General features: G+C 46.5%; 1 protein-coding gene and 1 pseudogene across 9 annotated transcripts in view; both read left to right on the forward strand.

Annotated features, from left to right (window-relative positions):
* LOC310767601 (polyamine-modulated factor 1-like) overlaps nt 1–20,716 on the forward strand; it is a 161,024-nt pseudogene that overhangs the window by 42,998 nt on the left and 97,310 nt on the right. The window lies entirely within an intron of this gene.
* Nucleotides 1–20,716, forward strand: part of PCDH1 (protocadherin 1) — an 82,332-nt gene that overhangs the window by 6,255 nt on the left and 55,361 nt on the right. For all 8 annotated transcript variants that reach the window (XR_014550943.1, XR_014550944.1, XM_083624599.1 and 5 more), the window contains exon 2: nt 19,696–20,507. Coding sequence is in view for 6 of the 8 variants with exons in the window: in XM_083624597.1 (XP_083480723.1) it covers nt 19,696–20,507 (812 nt within the window). In the remaining 2 variants the exon portion in view is untranslated. The remainder of the gene's footprint in view (nt 1–19,695; nt 20,508–20,716) is intronic.

The raw sequence follows: 20,716 nt of genomic DNA on the forward strand, positions 1-20,716 counted from the left end.
CCTATCTGAGGGGCAGAGTCCATACCTTTCACATGCAAGGTGGATTGAAATCAAACATCCGCAGCAATAAAGGTCTAATAGTAGGGCCTGCTTCAAAGTTTATCCTGGGTGGGGAGGGGGGCAAGGTTGGCTTCCATATGGAGGAGGTCCAGTTCCATTGCAGCTACAACCCCCACCCCTCCCAATATGCAGGGCTATCTCTGTGCTGTATTTATTTTGACTGTTGTTTCTAAGGGCATTTGCTTTGCTCTATTCTGGTTTCTGTTCTGGTTTTTAATTGGTTTTGCGTATTTTATTCTGATTTTTAATTGGCTTTGTGTATTTTCGTGATTCTTTTTTAAAAAAGGAATGCTTTGTTGAATTCAATTCTTCCCCAAATGTATGTATACCAACTAGTTGCCATAATAGCATTTTTAAAAATTGCCTAGTGCCTTCAGTGCCTTATTTCTGGAAAATTCTGAACAGTTCTTCAGAAACATGCATAGGACCAGACTATAAGCCCTACTTTGTTCAGTGGGACTTCTTTCCAAATAGTTGTCCATAAAACCACAGCCTTAATCTCCACATACATGATCTTGATTAGTATCTTTACATATGTAAGACCCTAATGAAGTTATAACTAAATGAAATTAGGATTATATCCAAGTAGATAAAAGCCAAGCAGAAAACACTTAGAATACTCCAATACAAAAGACATGTGGACTGACCTCCAGAAGTTTCCTATTGCTCCTAGATCAGGGGTAGGCAACCTAAGGCCCAGGGGCCAGATGCGGCCCAATCGCCTTCTCAATCTGGCCTGTGGATGGTGTGGGAATCAGCTTGTTTTTACATGAGTAGAATGTGTCCTTTTATTTAAAATGCATCTCTGCGTTATTTGTGGGGTATAGGAATTTGTTCATTATTTTTTCCCCCAAAATATAGTCCAGCCCACCACATGGTCTGAGGGACAGTGGACCGGCCCACGGCTGAAAAAGATTGCTGACCCCTTTCCTAGATTGTCCAAAAGCCCCATGAAGTTGCAACTCAGTACAGACCCAGTTCACATGGTATGCTAAGCCAAACGATGTGGGTTCCTTCCTACAGGGGAGATTGCTGCTGCTTTGCTGCTCCTCGGTGCCTGTTGCTGCACCACTGTGAGCTAAGCCATGGTTAGGCTTAGTGCGTCATTGGAACCTGGGCTCTTAGTTTCCCTTACTCCTGACAAATGATGAGCTATAGCCATGGTTTGTTTTATGGCTTAGTGCTCGTGGGTTTTTTTGTAGGAGACAAATCATGAACCTAGGTACGGATGATACGCTAAACCAAACCATTGCTTAGCTCTCAGTGATGCAGCAGGAGGACCTGAGGAAGAGCAAAGCAGCTGTGGTCTCTCTGGAAGTGCACATGCTCATGCATTTATGCTAAGTCAGGGTTTTGGTTAGCATGATGTGTGAACTGGTGGAAAGCAAAAGCTTGTGTATTTTGATTAGGAATATTTTTTGACCTGTGCATTTATAATCCCCATTTGCAGCATAATTTTAGCAATGCTGTGAATCTTATTATACTGTTTTATTAGCTGCTGCTGCTGCTAAACATTTTGTGCTACTTTTTATTGTTTATTGCTGGTTTGTCATTACATTTTAATGCTGGAGTGTTGTAAGCCACCCAGGTAACATTGCTACCGGGTAGCACATAAGCAGTGCAAACAATTAAACAATTAAATATTCACAGTTTGAGAGCTCAACACATTGCAGAGGCCAGGTAGTTAGGTGGAAAGAATAAAACAAGGACATAAGAGTATCAGTAAGTGTTTTGTGCAGTGATGGGCCCTCCAGATATTTTTGAACTACAACTTCCATCTCTATGACCATTGGCTATGCTGGCCTGGGGCTGATGGAAGTTGGAGTCCAACATTTGAAGGGCCCCTGCTTTTGCCATCCCTGGTTTAGTGGATGATGCTGGTGTGATATAGGATGGCATTTCTGGGATCTTTTCAGGGCACAGTAAGTAGCTGAGGAGAAGGGAATTAAAATCCAAGAGAGGAGTATTGGGGTCTGCTTTGGTGCAGAGCAAGCAATGGCACGTATTGCCTTCAGCTCACCTTTAGCTCCTTGTTGTTGTATGAGTGTGTGTATGCCTGATGCTTGGTCAACTTCCTGATACAGAAGAGGAAAAACGATTGGGCTGAGAAAGTTGCTGGGTCATGCAGGGTTAGCAAGGAAAGGAGTCTAGTGAAAGGAAATGGGCAGGAATAGGGAGGCAGCTAACTAGGAGAAAGTAAACGGAGCAGGCAAAAGGGACTAGGATGAAGGACTAGACACAACAAACACTTTGTGAGGTGAGTGAGGCTGAGAGACTTCAGAGAAGTGTGACTGCCCACGGTCACCCAGCAGCTGCATATGGAGGAGCTGGGAAGCGAACCCGGTTCACCAGATTACGAGTCTACTGCTCTTAACCACTACACCACGCTGGCTCTCATCTGGGGGGCAGGAGGGACCGAGCAAGGGAAGGAGGCCCCTGGGCTGAGAAGTGTTCCCCACCTCTCAAGTCCAGCAGGCGGCCTTATCCAGGCAGCATTTTCTGCCCCTTCCTGGTTCTTCCCTGGTATCATGCCATCCAGAAGCTCCTGTCAAATCCAGTGAGGCAGGAAAGTGGGGCTGAGCAACTGGATCTCGCTCAGACCTGGACGGGAACAATCTGTCTTTGCTGGCTGTTGCTAGGCAACAACTCCCACTGAGGTCCTTTCAAATGTAAAAAGAAATCACAAGTAGCTCTCAGTTTGCCGATTATTATTATTATTATTATTATTATTATCTGTAGGTTTACATCCACAGATCAAACCACTTACTAGCTGCTTCCCATTTGGGTATCTTGGGTGGTTCCAAGACAGCAACGAGTACAAATTCTAACTAAAGTCCCATGATTACCCAGAGCACTTATGTCTGATAAGAAGGGTTTAATTTTTGCAGTGGTGCCTTTTAGCAGTGATCCAAGGCATTTTGGTGTCTGATGTGGAAAACCTAAATGGCTAGTTGTTTACTTTATTAAATGTATATTGTGCCCTTCTACCCAAAGAAGCCCTATTCTCTCCCAAATGGACACAATTCACCAGGAAATTGGTTGATTGATTTAACTTATATGCCACTTTCCCACATTGAGCTGTGCACAAAGCAGCTTACAGTAAACGTTGAAAACATTCTAATAGAGGACATTGGAAATAGAAATACATAGACTATATAAGATATGCAAATATATAAAATGTAAAAAAATCAACATTTTAGCAAACACAATAAATTAAATATTGCAAAAAAACCCACCAATCTAGGCTGAAGTATATAAATACAAAGCAAAAATGATAGATAGCCAACAATAAAGTTTCTGCTACTGCTCTTGCTGCACTCCAAGTTCCCCTGCACAAGTCCTGTTCAAATGAACAATAACTTGTGCACCATAAGTCATCACTGTTTCCCATTCCATTGCCCAAAGGCAACTGCAGCCATTTTTCCAGGGTTTGTGTGTGCAAAGTACATGCATGAGTGTACAAAACTAGATCTGTTGAGTAAGTGGCAGTGAAGCCTGGGCAGCAAATCTACCAAGCTGGGTAGACCTGGTCCCCAAGACACTTGTACCACACCTACTCTTCCATTGTGGCTGACCTGGTGTCCAGGCATCAATTTTCAACCCAGAGCAAAAACAACTATTCCTGAACAACAGCAGCAGCAGCAACAACAACAATAACCCATAGCAATGGTTCATATTTCGGAAGAAAAGGCTAGAGAGAAAAACTTCCCGGTTCATTCCCTGGTGAAGAAGTGATTGCTGCCCCAAAGGGCAAGAGCAAAACCAGAAATTCAGCATTTGAGAGTAGCTGTGACTGGGTAGTAGTGTTTGTACCCAAAATCAAAGAAAAAAATGACAGCAGGATTAATGATTTTCCTTAGTCAGATCTTACTTAATGCCCCACCCCCCAGTTTATTTTAAAAAATAAATGTGATGGGGAAGAAGCACCAATAAACACCATCGTTTTTATTCAGGAGCTGGGCTTGTGGTTTAGAGAGTACAAGTTACACCAGCCCTGCAAAATAGTTCAGTGTTGGACCCTTTTTGTTGGGTACGCAATTTAGTCCTGTAATAATAACAGCTATTACTTGTACCCCACCCATCTGACTGGGTTGCCACTCTGGGAGGCTTCCAGAAAATTATCAAACCAAAGTAAAACATCACACATTAAAAAAACTTTCCTATACAGGGTTGCATTCAGATATCTTCTCAAAGTCAGATAGTTGTTTATCTCCTTTACATCTGATGGGAGCACATTCCAAAGGGTGGGCACCACCACCTAGAAGGCCCTCTGCCTGGTTCCCTGTATCTTCACTTCTTGCAATGAGGGAACTACCAGGAGGCCCTCAGAGCTGGACCTTGGTGTCCAGGCTGGATGATGGGTGTGGAGACACTCCTTCAGGTATACTGGACCAAGGCCTTTAGGGCTTTAAAGGTCAGCACCAACACTTTGAATTGTGCTCGGAAACATACTGGGAGCCAATGCAGGTCTCTCAGGACCAGTGTTGTATAGTCCTGGCAGCCACTCCCAGTCACTAGTCTAGCTGCTGCATTCTGGATTGGTTGTAATTTCCAAGTCACCTTCAAAGGTAGCCCCATGTAGAGCGCATTGTAGTAGTCCAGGCGGGAGATAACCAGAGCAGGTACCCCTCTAGTGAAACAGTGCGCAGGCAGGTAGGGTCTCAGCTGGCATACCAGATGGAGCTGGTAGACAGCCACCCTGGACTCGGAATTAACCTGTGCCTCCATGGACAGCTATGAGTCCAAAATGACACCAAGGCTATGCACCTGGTCCTTCAGGATACGGTTGCCATATGTCCTCTTCTTTTTCCAGGACATGCCCTCTTTTTCATGCCTAGAGTCGTCATAGCGATCCATAGCTAAAAGTAGAAGTCAGCAAATGTGTCCTCTTTTTTGCTCTTCAAAATATGGAAACCTTACTTTAGGGGCACAGTTACCCTCTTGAGGACCAGGGGCTCCCCAACACCTGCCCACCCCGTGTGTCTTGTCAGGATTCAACCTCAATTTGTTGAACGCCATCTGTGTAAAACCTTTACAGGTGCTCTTGGAGTCCTTATTGGACCCCAGTAGTGAAGGTGTTTCTGTTAAACTTTGAACCACCTGAAAGAGTCTCCTGGAACTGTTTTCTGTGGGTGCAATAGAGGTGGCAAATAAAGTTTTCTTCGCTATCGCCACTAGGTAGGCTCTCACCCATTGAGCTCTCACCCGTGTTTGGTCCGATATGAAATGAGTTTTTCGCTACCAGCATTCTAGCCTTCTCAGTTATGACTCAGCCTTGGGAAAACCTTGAGGCCATCTGGGGTCCATGCAATTGAGAGGGCACTTTGGAGCCAGACAGTTGATAGCCCTGTTAAACTCTGCATTCCATCAGGCCACTGGGGAATCAGCTGAGAGGCCATCAACCTGGGAAAATTCATTCCCTACCACTTTCTGGAAGCCATTTGGATCCGTTAAGTGGTGGGGGTGGGCCATTCAAATCTGTCGCCCCTCCCTGTGGAAAGGAAGGGTCACAGAAAAGTCTAGTTGCACCAGGAAGTGATCTGACCATGACACTTCTTTTGTTCTACTGGAACTTAGTGTTAGATCACCCACGTCCATAGAGGAAAATGTCAAATCTAAGGCGTGTCCATGACTATTGAGTAGGGTCAGATTTATGCAAGGACAGACCCATGGAAGCCATGCTTTCCACAATGTCTCAAGCAACCCCTTGTATGGTCAAGTTGGCATGGAGGTTAAAATCCTGAAGTTGGCATGGAGGTTAAAATGCCCTAGGATAGAGGTTTTCAACCTTTTTGAGTCCATGGCTCCCTTGACCAGCTACATTCTTTCCCTGTGGGGCCCAAGGAGCCCAGTTATGTCACCCCTTGCCTGCAGAGCTGATCGCCTCTCACCCTTTTTAAAACACCTCACCTCATCCTCCTCTCCTCTTCTCCTTGGGAGTCCTCCGCGTAGCTGCTGCTGCCATACCTGGTCTCTGAGCTGCTCCCCTGCCCCACCCCAGAGGCACCATTCGCCTGCCAAGCTTATAGCCAGGGCTGCTGCAATAAACAGGTGTGCAAGGTCGCAGCACCCCTGACCATCATTCAAGGCACCCCAGGGTGCCAGAGCACACTGGTTGAAAACCATTGCCCCAGGACCACCAGGTTAAATGTCTCCAGAACAACAGGCAGGGGATCTTTGGTGCCGCAGGGAGGTTGGTACACCAATAGGAATCCTGTACTGTATTGACCAAATTCCAGAACTAGTGTTATATAATCCAGATATATACAGGTAAAGGTACCCCTGACCATTAGGTCCAGTTGTGAACGACTTTGGGGTTGTGTGCTTATCTCGCTCTATAGGCAAGGGAGCCAGCATTTGTCCACAGACAGTTTTTCTGGGTCATGTGGCCAGCATGACCAAGCCGCTTCTGGCAAACCAGAGCAGCGCATGGAAATACCGTTTACCTTCCCACCGGTGTGGTACCTATTTATCTACTTGCACTTTGACGTGATTTTGAACTGCTAGGTGGACAGGAAATCTAGATATATAATTAGATATATAATCTAATTGCCAAATGGCACCTTAAACCTAAGTTAGTCGCCACAGTGGAATGTCTAGGTGGCATTTCCCCACCACAACTGGAATTGGTTGCTGTTGTTAGTTTCATTTCTATAGCATTTTATATTTTAAAGAACAAATCTCAGAGTGGTTTATAGCACATTAAAACCTCAAATAAAACAATCCAGAATAAAACAAATTCAGGCTCCAAGGAAACTATTTCAGATCCTTATCTAAGTGACATTTTGCTCTTCCCATTCACCAACCTGGTGTTCAGACCCATGCCGGTTGCAAAATGCGCCCAGCACTTGGCTAATTTCTAACACTGTTCTAGAACATGCACTCAGAGAACTGGGTCTCCTTAATAGGACACCTGATGAAAACTGAAGGCTTCCTAAAAACCACTGCATTCACCTCTCCCTACCCACATGACCTGGGCTGCTGTGTGTAAGAGAAACATGGTGGATAACAGCAGCAGCAAGAACAGGCCCATCTGCTTCATCCAACCAAGTCTCTGTTACATGTGCCTGGTCAGTTCCCCCAGCCATGATCAAGTCATGGGTGGCACTGGTCTTCTTGGCCATTGACCTGGCGCTGCAGAGCAGCACCTTAAAGTCATGTGGGACACCCTTGTTGACACCTGTATCCTTCTGGCCTCCTTGGTAATGTCATGATCTGGTCCTGGTGCAGCTCCTGCTGCTGACCATGGTCACTGAGATTGGGTGTTCCATTGCTCCCATCCTATTGGTACTTGCCCCATCCATAATATTGGCTAGCCTTGTGTTGTTATCCAGTCAGCTGTTGTGTGGTTTTGATTTTTAAGGAAATGCTGGGGGAGGGGGTAATTCCCACCCCGAAAAAATTCTCACATATGTTAGGGCAGGCTCTGTTTAATTTGACACGAGGTTTGCTATGGCAAGGATTATAACTGCCTGTTTTCTATTTTGCGATAATTGCCTGGGAAGTTGGTGTCGTATCATGTATGGCTAGTGGTGTTATTTAGAGGAGGAGAGGAGGAATGATGAGTGGGAGGAAGTCTGGGTCAGTGAGACTGGTAAACAGGATGGTAGGCAGATGGTATGTTGTGACTTCAATGCGCTGCACACTGTTTGGAGGAAGTGAGTTTGGGTTGCACTCTGGCATGTTATTGGGTAGGCTGAGCCGAAGTTGGGTAATGACTTTGTTTGAATGTAAGCAAGATAGCGTTTGAAGATCCTTTCTGAGAAAGGAATGTACTTTGTTTTGAGGCCATGGAAGTGGGTGTGGAGGACACAAGTCTAAATAGGATGTCGGTGATTGGGATAAATGGCAGCTGTGCCTTGCTCCCTGGAAAACAAAGGATGTATCACAATCCAGTTCGTTTCTGGAAGCATTTTATGTAGCGGTGCAGTTGTTTGTGGGGACAGGTGCATGTTGTACTTGAGAGTGGAGTAAGTATTTGTATTAAAAAGTTGAAAATGTGTAATGCAGGCACATTTTTAATTGATGGAAAGACTTTTAATTTATAACCAGTTTAAACACTTTTTAAGGACTAAATCCTGATTAACAAACACAATAAGAATTGCTTTTGAGCAAAACCAGGATTTTGCAAACATTTAGCAATATTAGAGTTGCACACTTGTCAGCTACAATTTCACTTGATTAATCTACTGATTAACCAATGGAGGGACAACTATAATAGGTGAGAAATAATTTCCATCTTGGTTGTCTGTATATTATGTGTCATACCCTGTGCTGGTACTGGAGAATAAATATAATGGAAAGGAAAAGAACAGATATCCTTCTTGTTTTTATTATCTTACAACTTCCTATTTTCTTTTTTAAAAAGCACTTATATTAAAGTTTAGTAATATGCAAATTTTATTTTTAGTATTCTTCATTGCAACTAGGTCTTTGGCAAAGCAGCATATTTTAGAAACGCGTGCATAAATGCACACCTAACCCACAACCCTGGCTACTGCAAAGAATGCAGGACAAGACAGAACCCTGGTCTCCCATGGTATATCAGCCCTTAGCATTATAATGATAAACACTAAGAGCTGGCCTACCAGGTCAGACCAGTGGCGAGTGTTGAGTGACAAGTGCTCACTTTATATGCAGCTGGTTTTGGAAGTTACTGTACCTGTGGCTTCCATTACTGAGCAACCACTACAAGGGATCTGTCTGTGTCAGAAGTGCTGACTTCCTAAATGTAGAACAGCCAACTGCTTGCTTAGGTAGGTAATAACAGTAAGGACAACAATAATTTTATTACTTACACCCCAGTCACTCTGGGCAGTTTCCAGCACATATAAAAATATAATAAAATGCCAGACATTAAAAACTTCCTGATTTATCTTTGAGTGAAACTTGTTGTGCAAGAAGGGTATACAGGTGACTTTCAACGTACGATAGTTTACATTCCTGGGACAGCACATAAAGCCAAAATTGCATATAGTCAAAACACATTGGGTGCAACGGCATGTGGCCTTCCTTTTTAATTTTTCTTTAATTGCGAAATGTGTAAAGCTCAATGCGGACAAGTTAAATGTGCATAAGTTGCGAGTTACCAGTATCTGAAAAGAAGTTAATATCTCCTGTCTTAACCGGGTAGGTCGTACTTCCGTCAATATTGCGTCAAAAGTATTTTGTCCATGACGAGATGTTTTAAGGAGCATTGCACTCAGATGAATTAGTCATCCCACGCAACTACCTCTGGAAAGTGGCACAAGGGCTGTGCCACACAGTTTTTGCCTTCACATTCCCACACCCTATCAGGGTGACCACATCTGGGATGTTGCAAGAACCTAATTACTGCTGAATTTTTTCCAAGCTGTGCCTTCCACTGCCTACTGTCTCATTACCCAAGGATCAGAGAACACACACCCTAGGAGCCAGGAATACGACAGCTTCCTTGGAAAAGGGAAAAACCTTGCCAGAGTCCTCTCTCCCCTCCACCCACCCACCCAGCTGTTTGCAAAGTTAAGATGCTGGAAGCCTCATTTTCTGCTGGGGCTCATGTAGATTGTTATTCAGCCCACCCGCCCCGCCCGATTGCCTGCAGAGAAAGATGCTTGCAGAAATGATTCACCTTTCCTTTGCAAACAGTTGGGGGAAGGAGCAGGCCTGGTGGGCTTCTCCTGTTCTTGAAGGAGTGATGTCTGCCACCCGCTGTGCGCTGGCGCATGTCTAGAGTCTGCAATCCTCACACAGAACGGTATCGTTCAAAACAAACTGGCCTCCTCTTAATATAGCCAATGTACCTGAGAAAATACTATATTTAACAAAAGTGTGTGCGAGGGGGGGGGGATCCCGTCTTTATTTAAAAATGCGTCAGTCCACGAGAGGGCCATGTGCACACTTGCTAATTGCTACACTCCTTCCTCCTCCTCTTCCTCCTCTTCTTCTTTTAAAAGTTTAATACAGAAAATCTATTTGATATTTATTAAACTTAGTTTCTCCAGTTACAGTTTTGCATTGTACAAAGCATTTTAAAAGTTAAAGTTAAAAAGATCTTTACAAATTGAAATGTGATACCCTTTTCTCCAAATATTTAATTGCCATAAATTTGTTTAAAAATACACATTAAACGCATATTTCAGACACTAAACGTTCTATAACCTCAATACTACAAAATACATAGATATACTATTCAGGTGGGGGGGGGAATCTAGTTAGTATATAATATTTTGCTCACCATTAACATACGTGAAATGGACATACTGACTTAGAAATCCTAATTTGGAGCCCCAAAGTACCCTTTTGAAATTTCAAATGTTTTGCAAAGTAAAGGGGGGTGGTTCTTCTTCTGAACATTGGGGCTCCATAGGGCCTATACATTCTGGAAATAATAGAAATGTTTAGAATTGGATGCATTTTAGTTTGGCAAATGTAACCTTGATAACTGGGGGTGGAGTCAATTCTGTCTCCACTCATGTTATTTTTCCTCAGAAGCATGGGTGACTCCAGCCATAATGCTCTAAAAATCAGGGGAGGGTGGTTCCCGTTCAATTTTGCTACATAGGTTTGATCTACCTAAGGGCAGGCCATCAGACCTTCCTCTAGATCCTTCCACCCTGAAACACCTCTCTGCTTCCCCCTAAATACCACAGCCTCCCCTAATCTGGAGATTTTCAGATGTGTTGAACTACAACTCCCATGAGCCTCAGCCATCATGACCATGCCAGCTGGGCCTGATGGGAGTCATAGTCAAAAACAACTGGCGGGTACCAGGATGGCAAAGGCTGCACTGCCAAAAAAAAATTAGTTCATTACACTTCTATGCCACTCTTCCTTCCAAAGGGGAGCCCAAGATGGCAAACATTGGAGTGTTAAAGTGACACAATTTAAGAGAAGATAAAAATATATTTAAAGCAGTTAAAAACTCCACTGCCGACCATAGAGTCCCAAGATGGTTGATGCAGGAGAGCTACTCCCTCAAGGACTTGAGTCCCAAGCCGTGTAGGGCTTTCTGTGCTAGTGCTAACACTTTGAATTGGGCTCAGTAGCCCACTGGCAGCCGGGGCAGAGCTTTTGCAGCTGGCAAGATACGGTCCATTTGGGCTGCTCCAATGACCACCCTAGCAGCCTTATTCTTGTGTACTTGCATGGGTAGGGTATAAATAAAATTAGTAGTAGTAGTACTTTATGTGATGATTCCTACCACACAGGTAGGCATTGAACCACTGTGCAGAGCCTTTGACTTCCGTTCCTTTGAGTTCTTCCAAAAGGGCACCATGATCAAAAACTATTGTGAGGCTGAGAATTTCCAAAATGGTACTCCGGTCAAAGCCTCAAGCAAACTAAGCTTGTGGCTTGTGGGTGACTATTCTGTCTGCATCTCTTCATCTTCCATGCAGGCTTCCAAGAAGCATTGCCATAGTTCAAGGACACATTCCAGGCAGCTGAAAGCTCTCAAGAAGGGCCCAGAAGATGACCATATGGATTGTGGCCTGGGAAGAGTCCCAAGGGCCAGGATAGACAGGACTAGAGGGCTACATTTGGCCGTCGGTCTCCCACCCCTGGTCTATACCAACAGAAGGAAAGTAGAACTGACCAAAGACATTTCTCTGCCTGAGGCAAATGACAAAATGGACCCCTTTCTGCCTCCCACATACAGCAGCTGATTGGACTGGTAGCTGAATCTTAATTCAACACTAATGATAGGACAGAGGCATCAGGTATGGGGCGGGGAGCAATACATGCTGTGAAAGATCTACAGCTCTCTCCTCCAACAGAAGGGAATGGCTGAGGAGTGACTGTCTTCAGCACCTGCCTTACCTTGCCTAATGGTAGGGTGGGTGGGCCCTGAAGGGGAGGGCTTGTCTTATTGTTCCCTTTTCGTTCACAAGAACTAGACCACATTCTCAGTCCTCAAGTGGGCATTTGCCAGCAAGAAACGACACCTGGGGGGTATGGTAAAGGTATGGTATGGTATGGTAAAGGGCCCCTGGGTGGTTAGGTCTAGTCAAAGGTGGCTATGGGGTTGCGGTGCTCACCTTGTTTCAGGGCAAGGGAGCCGGCATTCATCCACAGACAGCTTTCCAGGTCATGTGACCAGCATGACTAAACTGCTTCTGGAGCCAAAATGTTTCCAAAACTGAAATCTAAGGTCAATCAGGCACCATAAAAGGAAAATGCCATGGTGTGGAGATGGTGGGGGGTAGGAGGGTTCTGGACTTTGTTTATTGACAGCTAGTACCTGTACATCCGGGGACGCGGGTGGCACGGTGGGTTAAACCACAGAGCCTAGGACTTGCTGATCAGAAGGTCGGCGGTTCGAATCCCCGTGACGGGGTGAGCTCCTGTTGCTCGGTCCCTGCTCCTGCCAACCTAGCAGTTCGAAAGCACATCAAAGTGCAAGTAGATTACGGGAAGGTAAACGGCGTTTCCGTGCGCTGCTCTGGTTCGCCAGAAGTTGCTTTGTCATGCTGGCCACATGACCCGGAAGCTGTACGCTGGCTCCCTCGGCCTATAGAGCGAGATGAGCGCCGCAACCCCAGAGTCGGTCACGACTGGACCTAATGGTCAGGGGTCCCTTTACCTTTTACCTGTACATCCAGGGCGAAGATGCTTGGAGAGGGAGGGTGGCTTTGCTTATTGAAACCGCCCTCTTGCTTCCAAACACAGTGCCTGTGAGGAGCGATGGCCAAGTCTCAAAAGCATGAGCTTTCCCCCGCTGGCTTAACTCTTTTGTCAATTCAGAGAGAGGGAGAGAGAACATTTGAAAGAGCTGGTGGGCAGAGTTTGTTTGGTGGATTCGTTCCATTATTCAGCTTGTCTTGTTTTCCTTTAGTCCCTCCTGGCCTTACATCTGTGTTTGCTTGCTCCCAGCCTTCCCTTTCTCAGTCAATCAGTCCCATCCTCCTTATTTTAAAATAATAATTGTTGTCTGCGTCTTATCTTAGTTTTCCATTTTGAACCTGTTTTCATGGGCACAGATGTTTTCTCTTGGGTTGTGCGCGTCTGTTAGCAGTTCTTCCCGCAGCTTGTCTTTCCGTTAGTGCTGCTTTACGGCCCTGCCTTTTTCCATCCAGTCTCCCTTACCCTTCTTGCCCAGTACCCAGCCACCCACAACCCAGCCTTGCAGCTTCTCCAGTCCTTTCCTAATTCATCATTTCCCATCCTTCCTTGTAGTAGTTTTAAAAGCAAAATGGCTGTTCATTGTCTGTGTGTTTTCTACCTTAACTGTAGCTTTGCCTTGTGTATGTTATGTGTATTGGGTAAATCTTGCATGTGTGCATCCACTATTGCACACACATCTCAACATCACACATTGAACATAGCACAGAATGAAATGATAATAAATCAAGGCACCTGCCTGGCAGCTCCGTGGTGCCAACAGAGGCACAAGCGGCAGAGGTGCTGGCAGCAGCAGAAGCACCACTGGCCAGACCGGTTCTCTCCCAGTCAGGCTAGTTCATCCTCCTGCTCCTGTTGGGGGGGGGGGGTTGCCTACCTAAGTTACCTGAACAGCCCCTTACTGCCAAAGCAACATCTTACCTGCTCCTGTGTAAGTTGCCCCAAGTAGCGGTCCAGATCCAATGCTGCCTGTCTAGGCTGTACCAGTCACCTAAGACCACAAAGAGTTGGGGGCAACAGTCCCTCAGTGGGGAGGGTGTTCCACATGTGGGCCCTGTGTTTAAAGCGCAGGCAGGTCAGTATGGAAGAAGGGGGTCTGCTCCTTGCAGATTTTGGTCCTAGGCCATTTGGGCTTTAAGCACCAAAGTCAGCCTTGGAGCCGCCACCATGCCTGCGCCTCTTGGGCATCCCTGACTGGGTGCTACAGGGGAGCTGATGCATTGGGCTATTAGCTTTGGTAGCTTAATGCAGCCTCCACATTCAGGGCTAGTGAAGAAGAAGAAGAAGAAGAGTTTGGATTTGATATCCCGCTTTATCACTACCCGAAGGAGTCTCAAAGCGGCTAACATTCTCCTTTCCCTTTCCCTTTCTCCCCCCACAACAAACACTCTGTGAGGTGAGTCTCTGTGAGTCTGTGAGTCTCTCTGAGAGACTTCTAGGCTAGTGTGACTAGCCCAAGGTCACCCAGCAGCTGAATGTGGAGGAGCGGAGACGCGAACCCAGTTCCCCAGATTACAAGTCTACCGCTCTTAACCACTACACCACACTGGCTCTCAGTACTAGTGTACAAGTACTAGTGTACTTCAGAATGTTGCTTTCTTGGGTGGGTGGGAAGAACACGGGCAGTTTTATCATTTCATGCCTGTCTCAGGGACCTCTGGGGTCAGGAAAAAATGCTTGGCCTGCAGAGGCAGCTGCTGCATGGCTACCTAGCTGTCCCCATGCTTGGTATCATTGTGTTGTGCCTTCTATTTCTGCTATGGCCAGCTGCCTCACAGACTTCCTACTCCCTTGCTATCTCTTTCTCTGGGCTCAAGGAAGTCCGTGTGCCCCACAGCCACCCCCTTCCAATGGATCTTCTTCTTAAAGGACAGGGCCTTGAGTCAAAAGACTGTTGAATAGCCCTTTCTCCTGACCCACCCATCACAAGCCCTGGAGTTAAAGGACTCACTCGCCCTGCAACAGTAGCAGGTGCCTGGCTGACCAGCCACCCCCAGCAGATAGCCCCACTATCATTTCTTCTCAACTGCTTCCTGGCTCTACAGCCTCTCACCTCTCTGCCCCAGCTGCATGCCTCTGCTGCCAGACTAAGTTGGCAACCACAGCTGCCTGCCTCTGGTCTCCAGGATTGGAGAAATCAGCCTGCAGAGCCAGCTGTGCCGCATGCCTGTCCGGCTGCCCCCACCCCCACAAACATCTCCATCTCCAAGGCTGCTATTTGCCTAACCTCCCCCTCCCTCCTTGCCTACCTGCATTGCTGCCTGAGTCACCTCCTTCTCTGCCGCCTCTTCTCTTCCTGCTGGCCACCCAGACCCACCCGCTTGTCTGCCAGGGGCGAGTACCTGCCACTGTGCTAGCCCTCACTTGCCCAAAATCTCAGCACTCTCTGTGCGTGCGCTGCGTGGTGTTGTTGTTTTTCCAATTTCCCTGGGCCGTTTGCTGTGGCTGTTCATGGCTCATCAGATCTGATTCAGAGCCTGCCACTTGGGCTCCTGCTTCCAGTGGTCTGCCTCAGTTGTCCGGTGCATTTAGCACTGGAAACTTCAACTGCCTGGCTGATGGCCTCCCACTCCCACCCCACCCCAGGCTAAGCTGGCCAACCTCCCTGCACCTTGTGTGTCTGGGGCCATTCCGACATAGAGTCCTGTTATTTCGTCAGAGCCGTCTTTCCCATTGGTCTTAGTGGTGTGTCATGCCAGGGCGCCAGCCTCTCAGGGGCACCCTAGCGAGTGGGGGACATGCATGGCTTTGCTAGCAGCCTCCCCTTTCCCTGCACACCCACCAGCTGCGCCCCACCAACTATATGGCGGGCGGGCGGGCAGCCTCCTTCCCAAGCCTCCGCAGGCGGAGAGCGATCCCCACAGAGGCTTAGGATGGAAGCTGTATCTTCATCTGTAAAGACAGCCCTGCTCCCGGTCGTTGTCCTTTTCCTGCTTCCTGGAGAAAGGCGGTGCGCAGCCTTCCCGGGCTGCCTTCTCGGGTGCCCCAACACCGGAGAGCATATCCACCAGCACGTTTTCCTGCTTGATCGCCGCCACCATGCTGGGGATCAGGGCGGTGGGGGAGGCAGAGGACATTTTGCACTGCCCCCTCCCTTGTTTTGGAGTTGCCGGGGGGGGGCGCCAGAGGGATCTTTGCACCATGGCGCCGGATATGCTTAAGACGGTCCTGTGTTTAGTGTTCCGCTTCCAGGTACTTCCTTGGGGGGAATTTTACATCCTGCAGTTCCTCATGGGTCCTCCTTTCTTTTCTTTTTTTAAAAGATATTTATTGAAGTTTTACAAAAACATAAGTTTACAAAATGAAAAAAGGTCATATAAAAAGAAAAAGATACAAAAAAGAGAACATAGAAAAATACATGAAAAAGAAAAAAGAGGAATAAAAATACAAAATAAAAACAAATCCGTTTTTTGTAACTTTGAACTCATTAGCTTATTTCCTTGGCCTCCTCACACCTCCCCTTTTTGTATTCCCATTTAAATAATCAAATCAGCAAATCCTTACCCTCTTTCGTTTATCTTAACTCTGTATCTTAACATATTATAACTCTATATTTTCATCCATTATCAATTCATTTTTGCATATTCTTATTAACTTTGTTGCTAATGCCACTTATTTTCAATCCAACATCATTTTAACATTCATTAATTTTACAGTATTTCTGAAGATAGTCTTTAAATTTCTTCCAGTCTTCTTCCACCAACTCTTCTCCCAGGTCTTGGATTCTGCCAGTCATTTCCGCCAATTCCATATAATCTGTCACCTTCATCTGCCACTCTTCCAGGGTGGGTAGCTCTTGTGTCTTCCAATACTTTGCAATAAGTATTCTTGCTGCTGTTGTTGCATACATAAAGAAAGTTCTATCCTTCTTTGGCACCAGACCCACTTTCCGCGGAGCTTCTCCCTCCAGATTAGAAGGAGACCGCCATTGCCGTTGGCGCCGCCTCCGGAAGCTCCATGGGTCCTCCTTTCTCACAGTCATGCTGAGTGTTGACCAGGAGACTGCTGGCACCGCTCTGCCACCTGTCTTGCAGGGCCATGAGGACCCCTTGTGCTGTGGTTTTTCCATCTCTGTTGCCCCATGTCAGCCTTCATTCCTTGGTCTCTCTCTGTGGTGCCAGCTGCCTGCTGCTCTCTCCCTCTCTTGCTACCAGCCCCCTCTTCCTTCCCTAGGGCTGGGAAAATTTGTGTACAGACCAAGACTGCTAGGCAGGTAGGCTGGTTGCAGCAACCCCATATTTGCCTCGTCTAGTGTCCACGGTGCTCATCCCAGTATGATTGCTGGTGCTGCTACTGCCTCCTAGATTTTAGGGCCTGGGATCAAAATACGCATTCCTATTTTCTCTCTCATTTTACTGCTGCTGGCAACATTTTGCCCCATATATGACAGGGTCCCTCTCATGTTGAAAAAGTGACTGTTAATTCTTTCTTTCCCATCACCACTGCTGCTGACAACAATCTGCCCCTTACAAGACAGGGATTTGAGTAAAAAACCTCCCGTGTTATTTTTCTGTGCCTATCTGCCTATTAGATAAGGCAAGTCAGTGGGGTTTCCAAGGATTGGTGGTGGTTTTCTGGATTGCAGTTCAGATTCAGTGGTTGGGTCGGGGCAAATCTGTATTACTTAATTAAGTGGGGGCACAACAATTTGCACTGCCTTCATTTTAATGCTCCAGAATGCCATTTAAATGCTAAGGCTGCAGTCCTGGATGCACTTACCTGGGAGTAAGCCCCATTGAACTCAATGGGTGTTACTTCTGAGTAGACTTGGATAGACTTGTGCTGTATGTATAATTATTAACCATTTACATCAGGGATTGCAAGTCAGTTTATTTACATCCGTCTCCAGATGTTCTTCCCCCTTATTGTAGCATGTGTGAAACCGTGATAAAGTGAGTCTTCCCTCCTGTTAGCAGTTGACTTCTTGGGGAAGAAAAGGGCAGGTGGTGTCTCCTAGAAAGAGAACATGGAATAGTGGGTCTCTGCTTGGTACGGCGCAATAATTAAGTTGTGATTATCCCTTCCATTTATTTATTTTTAATAAATATTTTTTATTAGATTTTCCATAAAAAAAACATTTTTACAAAATTATACATCCATTTTTAACTTAAACCCTTTTTTCCAGAACTTCCCTCAGCTTGTCTGATAATTTTCCGTTTATTTTTTATCCTCGTCTCACATTTCCCAATATTATATTGTGATTATCCCTTCCAAAGTGTTGTTTGCAGAACTTATGAGGTCGGAACAGGTGCCTTCAGTCAGACCCCTGCCCCAGTTCTGCTTATACTCTGTGGCTGTGGGTCACATTCAGGTCATTCAAATGCAGTTCTTATGTGTTCACATTATCTTCATTCCCTCATTCATTCATTTATTTATTTATGCATTTCCCAGATTTTTGTATATATACATAACATATTTTCCATTACAAGTCAATTCTCTTAGGACTTACCAGTCCATTCTTCCATGGCATTCTATTTTTTTTAAAAAAAGCTTAATTCCTATTTTATTACTCTTCCACCATTTGGAATCCACACCAGAGTTTGGCCTAATGTATCCAGCCTGTGCTTATTTTGTATACCTGTGTGCACACACTTAAAAAATAAAAGAAATCACTCAAAGATCATGAGAACAAACATTGCCAGCCCTTAGTTATCATGTCCCATAATGGGGGAAATGGGAGGGGAGGGGTAATTGCCATTTCCATTTGGTTTTTAAAAATAATACATATATACATACATACATACATAGGTCTTGCATAAGGGTAGCATTTAGCTATTTTAACTGTTTGATTTTCTGGGATGGAGTGAGTGGAAATGTAAAATTAAAAAATGGGATATCGGATGGTCCCTTGTAACTGTTAGCGGAACAGCCAGCCGCACAACCATTTTCATTTATTTCTTCCCCCGAAAAAAGAAGCCCTGGTGCCACTCCTCATGTAGGAATTAATGAGATCTAATTGCTGGCTGGCAGGAAAAAAAGTTATGCCTGAACAGCACAGAGATTTAGAGGAGACTCCCTAAAACACGTCTGGGTGTTTTTGCATGAAGTGCCATAGCTCACGGGCGGAGAGCCTGCGGCCCCCTAGTCCGTGGGTGACTGTTGGCAATTCTGGCTGGGGCTGAGGGGAGCCTCACAACTTTCACTGGGCTGGCAGCCTGCCCTGCCCTGCCCAGACTGATGCTATACCATTGCCCCCCAGACCAGTGTGCCTGCCCACCTGTGTTGATAATGCCACCTTCCCCTTTGTGTGCAATGCTGGCCTTTAAAAAAAAAAATCATTCCTATGGCAGTGTTGGCAAAAACTGCTTCATGGTCTGATTTGTGCAGTTTGGATAGCATAAGAGACTGTTGCCGTTGTGTAGGGTGTATAGGGTTGTTTGTTTGTGTGTGTGTGTGAAGAGAGAGAGAGAGAGAGAGCATAATACTGGTGTTTGGGTGTGTTCTTAAAGAGCAGCTGTGCTTTCCTCATTCTCATGTTAGGTATACTGGCATAGCTGTCAACGTTTCCCTTTTTTTTTTAAGGGAAATTCCCTTATTCCAAATAGGATTCCTCGCGAGAAAAGGGAAAAGCTATGATGTGCAGGAGCACACAGACATTTATGTGAAGGAAAGCTCACGCCATTGACTTGGTACATGTCATAGTCTGCATTTATGGCTCTTTGTGGCGCTGTCTGCCCACCAGGAGTGCATGGGGACGTTGTAGCTGCCCGCCCCCCCGCCTTTCTGCATCCCTGGCAGCGATTACAAGTCTTCCTGTGGTGACTAAGGAGCCGAGCAGTGGGAGGTGCTGCTTCCTACAGGGTCGGGCGGGCGTGGCCAATCTGGTTTCGGGGTTGGGATGATTGACGTCAGCACCTCCGAGGCTGGGCACTCTTCACCTGTTTCCAGGAGGCGGCAAGGCCCATACAAGTGTTTGCCTGCTCCACAGAGGACTGTGTACCTAGCCCTCAGCAGCTAACATGCTGCCTCCTGCAAATACTCGGCAAAGACTTCTTGGACTTTACTAATGCCTGCTCTCTCCCTCCTTTCTTCCAGCTCTGCCACCGTTCAGGATGCAGCAGCTGATCTCCTGCCTGGGCTTGTGGCTCTTCTTCCAGCTCCCCTGCCTGAGCTCCGGGACACGTGTCGTCTACAAGGTGCAGGAGGAGCAGCCACCCAACACACTCATCGGCAGCCTGGCAGCAGACTATGGCTTCCCAGATGTGGGGCACTTGTATAAGCTGGAGGTAGGTGCCCCCTACCTGCGTGTAGATGGTAAGACTGGTGACATCTACACTACAGAGACCTCCATTGACCGAGAGAGCCTGCGAGAATGCCAGCAGCTGTTTCCAGGGGACCCGTGCTTCCTGGAGTTTGAGGTTTCCATCACGGACCTGATGAACAATAGCCCACGCCTGCTGGAAGGGCAGATTGAGGTGCTGGACATCAATGACAATACACCCAACTTTGCCTCTCCCGTTATCACGTTAGCCATTCCTGAAAACACCAATATTGGGACACTCTTCCCCATTCCGCTGGCCATGGACCGTGATGCTGGCGCCAACGGAGTGGCTTCCTATGAGCTCATGCCTGGTTCAGATGCCCAGAAGCTTTTTGGCTTGCAGGTGGCCGAGGACCAAGAGGAGAAACAGCCACAGCTGATCGTCATGGGAAGCCTGGACCGCGAGCAATCGGAGTCCTATGACCTGACTATCAAAGTACAGGACGGGGGCAACCCACCACGTGCTAGCAGTGCCTTGCTGCGCATCACCATCCTGGACATGAATGACAATGCGCCCAAGTTTGAGAAGCCCCTCTACGAGGCCGAACTCTCGGAGAACAGCCCCATTGGTCACTCCGTGCTGCAGGTGAGCCCCTCCTTCCGGGGGGAAATGGGGGGAACTAAACGGCTCTTAGGTGGGACTGATGAATGTATTTCCTGTTTGAAAAGCAGGGCAAGGTTGTGTGACTCAAGGTTTAGAATGACTGGCGTTTTCAGAGGCTAGTTCAGAGATATGCCGCTGCTTTTCCCAGCTAAATTTCACTGCCGTTTGACAATGTGGAGAACGGGAAGAGG

The sequence above is a fragment of the Podarcis filfolensis genome (genome assembly GCF_964270895.1).
Source record: "Podarcis filfolensis genome assembly, chromosome: 7".
Taxonomy (NCBI): domain Eukaryota; kingdom Metazoa; phylum Chordata; class Lepidosauria; order Squamata; family Lacertidae; genus Podarcis; species Podarcis filfolensis.